General features: G+C 37.7%; 1 protein-coding gene and 1 non-coding gene across 2 annotated transcripts; one reads left to right on the top strand and one right to left on the bottom strand.

The window, feature by feature from the left end:
• Nucleotides 1-631: 631 nt before the first annotated feature.
• On the bottom strand, nt 632-702 carry TRNAG-GCC (transfer RNA glycine (anticodon GCC)). Its single transcript has one exon. It is a non-coding gene; the product is annotated as a tRNA-Gly (tRNA).
• Nucleotides 703-1106: 404 nt separating this feature from the next.
• LOC104609774 (BTB/POZ domain protein, putative (DUF177)) lies at nt 1107-4182 on the top strand. Its single transcript, XM_010276156.3, has 2 exons — nt 1107-1758; nt 3696-4182. Exons 1-2 carry the CDS (start codon nt 1187-1189, stop codon nt 4102-4104), a joined length of 981 nt encoding a protein of 326 aa, XP_010274458.1. The 5' UTR covers nt 1107-1186; the 3' UTR covers nt 4105-4182.
• Nucleotides 4183-4864: the final 682 nt, after the last annotated feature.

The following is a 4864-nucleotide window of genomic DNA, read 5'->3' as shown; positions in this document are numbered from 1 at the left end:
CTGAAATGTCTGAATTGAATGATTTCTTTGCCTTCCAGTGTCTTAATAACTCGTTCATCTCAGCTGTTATCAATGGCATGCCGCCATGCTCTCCGCCAATACCGTGAAAAGCTTGTAGTTCCGCAGGGGTTGATCTTAGAGTGTAATTTAGATTGGGTTGATTTGGTGAAATTGTAAAATTTTCAATGGGTCCAAACCCTACACCCAGCCGGATGCAATTGAACTTCTTACAATCTGGCAACCTGAATACAGCCCTAATAGATTTTTGTGCCTGTGTGAGAGGGCTTTCACACGGTAGCTTTTGGCATTGTAAGATAGGCCCCATACAAAAAGCCGTGAGGTTTAGGTATGGTGAAAATCCCAAAAAACGTTTACATTGAGTTGAGAAATCAATTTTCATTCAATAACTACTTCAATATAATTCAATGAATGCAGCTCAATCAAAACTAAAACCCTCCCAAACGGGGCACTCCAACAGTGATGCGGAGTGGCCATCTCAAAATAGCAGCGAAAAAGGATAAACCAATTGCAATTTGCAACTACAAAGCGAATGTTTGTTTATACATGCTTACCAACTGCTTGGTTTGCCACAAGAAATAAAAACAGCTTTTTATTCGACAAAACAAAATAATGCACCAGCCGGGAATCGAACCCGGGTCTGTACCGTGGCAGGGTACTATTCTACCACTAGACCACTGGTGCTCATTGTTATTGATCGAGAGTCACTTAAACTCTTGATATTATCCGTTTTCGAAAAGTAACAATTTCAACCACTTCAGATCGATAAAAGAAAACCAGAAAACGAGTCAGCTTTGTAAGTTGAACCGGTGGATTGGATCATGGGTGAACCAGTGGATTAGACCAGAGCTGTAGGTTGGGTCTGGGCTTGGTCAATGAAGACTCAAGACTTTGGCCCCGATACCAATAAGAAAGCAAAATTGCACAAAGACCTTGGTTATGAGTGCTAACTGCGAAGCCCTTGGTTTGGTAATTTTGACGATGAACGGATCGGCTCGGTTTGACCCGGGTCGTTGACAGCCCTACTGGTCCTGGTGCTCCCAACAGGCCAACAGCTATTTTATCTGATAGCTGATACCGTGGTACTGCGATACATCCCCTGGTGGCCTGGTATCTCCTGATCCCCTCCATTAAAAATAAATAAATCAAAACTGAAAAGTTCAACAAAATGCCTATCCTCTTCTCTCCATCGTTCTTAGTTCCCTCTTGCGCCCAGAACGAGTTCAGCTTGTGCAATTCGAAATCCAACAAAACCTATGCTTTTCATCAAAATTTCAACCTCTTTTACTGCAACATCTCTCGGAAAACCCCTTGTTTATCCTCCAAATTCCCCACATTTCTCAGGTACTACCCTTCTAAAACCCTATACTTCACTTGCAGAGATGGCATCAGCCCTAGTTTTGGGCAACTCGACGGAGATGAGACGATGGATTTCGACTTGGGGGAGTTGGGTGACGAGGAAGACGAGGGGTCGCCATGGGAGGGGGCTATTGTTTACAAGAGGAACCCTTCGGTCTCGCATCTGGAGTACTGCACCACATTAGAGAGGCTAGGGTTAGGGAAGCTGTCCACGGAGCTGTCCAAGTCCAGGGCTTCGGAAATGGGATTACGGGTTACGAAAGCCGTCAAGGATTTTCCACTCGGGACGCCTGTTCAAATCTCCATTGATGTTACTAGGAAGAAGCAGAAGCTGAGGCTTGATGGGATTATAAGAACTGTAATCACTCTCGGTTGCAATAGGTAAATTGTTTTTTTTTTGTTCTTTCTTTAATATGGATTTATGATTGGTGAAAGGATGTAGAAAGCCAAAAGGCTGGATAAAGTTAGAAATTATCACTTTGATTATAATTTGTTCATGTTCATTCTATGTAAATTTGACATCTAAAGGTAGGAGAATAGGAGGCATCTGGGAGCCATGTAGAATGGAATCAGTTCATGAAATTATTTTCATTTCCATGTGTTCTTAAACGCCCCATAACATGATAATGTGGATTCCCTTCAATGAATATGTCAGAACTAGTTTTTTCAGTTTGATGTATAAATCAATCATAAATACAAAATCACCATGTAGGAATCCTTGTATTTCGTGTCTTAGTGGCACTATATAATGGTCACAACTTAAAATGCTTTTTTTAGTTGAATTTCTTAAAGTAGGAGAGTTTTAGCACTCGTATCTGTATCAACATTATAGAGGTCATATTTTTTTTTGCAGGAAATTTATTTCTATTATTTATCTGAAAGATCCTGTAGGCTGTAGCATGAATCCTACCAGAAAAGCAAGAAAATGTAAATTAACTTAAAGAAGAGTAGAAGACATACAAGTAAAGGACTATAGGTGGATATTTTGACAATAATATAACTTATACGTTTTGTTCTTTTGGGATTAAAATAGATAAGATGCATAGGATGCATTGAGGATCTGAGATTGCTTTTAATATTATTTGATAGGAGAAGAGCTACACTATATGGAGAAATTGGACTGCTTTGGATTTGTAAATTGTAATTTTGATGTTTAGTTTTCGTTTCTTTGCCCTTTTAGTTATATTCTCTCATTATCTTGTTTTTTTATTTGTAACTTTGTTTATATTTTTGTAAAATACAGACTGTGCATTGTTCATCATGTATTAGCAGAAACTGAAGTTTAGATATATAGAAGTAAAAAGAAACGAGAGGATGCTAAATGCAGATTTTGCTGGAACTTGATCCATGAAGTAGATAATGTAGCAATAACATACCTATCCACCTCTACTCTTTCCCTTGACCCATTAACGGGATCATGTGCAAGATGTATATCTATGCCCCATCAGAATGATTATGATAATATTTCAATAATTACAAATTGAGAGAAACACAACACATCAAAAACAGTCAAATTGTGTAGTTCATGAAATGGAACAAAGAATGCATTTAAGTTGAACTTGGGCAGCCAAGTGCACGAGTCTCCCACCAGTTTGCTATTTTCCTTTATATTAAATCTCAGTTCCATAAGACTGATGCCGTGTGTGATGATAGTGTTTGTTTGATGAAACTTTTAGACATTGTACTTCATGTTATTCATTTTATTTTTAATCTTATCATTTTTGTGTTATTGTTGTGGGGCCCACACAATCAGTTTTTGCTTTGTTGGTCCCCACATGTTTCTACAATTATCATTTTTTATTGTATACATACATGTGTTATTAACTTATTATCTTGTTGTTAAAGGAAGGATGAGAATGAAAATTGTAACCAAACGGATCTAGATTCATTCTCATTCTTGCCACCAAAAAAATCATTTTCTGAAATAAAAATTGTTTTGTTTGCAGCTACTTTTTCTCATTCTTTCCATTCTTGCCCATTCTAGAATCTTATGCTGGGTAAGGATGAGCAAGAATGGGATTGAATTAAACATGGCCTAAGGAACCAGGAAAAGGAACACCATGACTGAAAATATTCCCTAGTGGGACTCTGCAAATCATATTTCCTGTCTCTGTTGTCTGTATGGATGCCATGCCTACAGAATAGGTCCATGTTTAGAAAATGTGACTGGACTTTTCTTCTTCCAATTTTACAATCTATTGCGATTCTTCATTGCTAACTATTCCATTACTAAAACTAAACTGTATTTAGTTGGTTGTATGCACAAAGTACCAGTTGTTGGATTTCATCATGACTTCTGTTTTCATTCTGCGTGAAAGGTGTGGTGAGCCAGCCACAGAGTGTCTTTTCTCCAACTTTACACTTCTATTAACTGAGGAACCTATTGAAGAACCAGATGTGATCAACATGGGAGTAATATTTGGAAAAGATAAATTTAAATCATCGATGGAAAGTAGTTTCGAGAATGATGATGAGGCTTCAATTGATTTGGATGATCAACTCTATTTTCCTGCTGAACAGAAAGAAATTGATATCTCGAAGCACATACGAGACATGGTGCATGTGGAGATAACCATTAATGCAATATGCATTCCCAGCTGCAAAGGTTTATGCCTCAGGTGTGGTACAAATCTTAACACTGGTAGCTGTAATTGTAGTAAACAGGAGGTAAAGGAGAAAGACTATGGTCCTTTGGGAAATTTGAGAAAGCAAATACAACAAATATAATTTGTAGATAGATGCCTTTATTGTTTACTCCCACCCCTATTGATGCTACTTTATTCTCTACCACTTGCCATTGTTGAACGATTTGAGGTTTTGTACGATCATTCTTCGAGGATTGGTAAAGAGCAGTGCAGCGACCATCTTTTTTGGCTTTCCATTGCTTCTTCACGCACAACCTCTTCAACGCTCTACAGCTCATCATCATCAAAAAAGGAAAAAAAAACCCTACGACTCATTTCTCTTGAGATGTTCGTTTCATATTGAAGCAAAGGATCTCTTATATAATGTTCCTTTCATATTGAAGTGGGGAGGGTCACTTATGAGATTCACCGTTGATTTCAAGGTCAAACAAACAACTTGTAGGTAAACTTTATCTCACCCCTGCCTAAGAACATTTTAAGATCTAATCCAGCTACCTGATTCTACAACTGGGATTGTAGAGTATAAGACACTATATCGGAATCTTCTAAATCTGAAAAAGGCATCAACTTGTTGCATTTACCATGAGATTGTAAGGCGTTGTAAGGCTTAATTATGACGTGTGCTCTTTAGAGATGGATTTTCAAATTCAAAGGATTTGTGTGTTTTCATGAGCAATGAGAGGAACATCTTGTTGTTATCCTTGTATGGTTAAATGGTTTTTGACAGTTGTTTATGGCTCTGTTTCAAGAAATGTATTCTCTTTTTGTGTTTTGAGAAATGAAAATGTCGTTGACATTTGGTTCCTTCAATCCTTCTAATAAATAAATGGCTGCCAGGAATT

The sequence above is a fragment of the Nelumbo nucifera genome, chromosome 1 (assembly GCF_055504915.1).
Source record: "Nelumbo nucifera cultivar China Antique chromosome 1, China Antique-T2T, whole genome shotgun sequence".
Classification (NCBI taxonomy): Eukaryota; Viridiplantae; Streptophyta; class Magnoliopsida; order Proteales; family Nelumbonaceae; genus Nelumbo; species Nelumbo nucifera.
The sequence above is the reverse complement of the archived record's forward strand: the minus strand, read 5'-3'. Positions and strand labels throughout refer to the sequence as shown.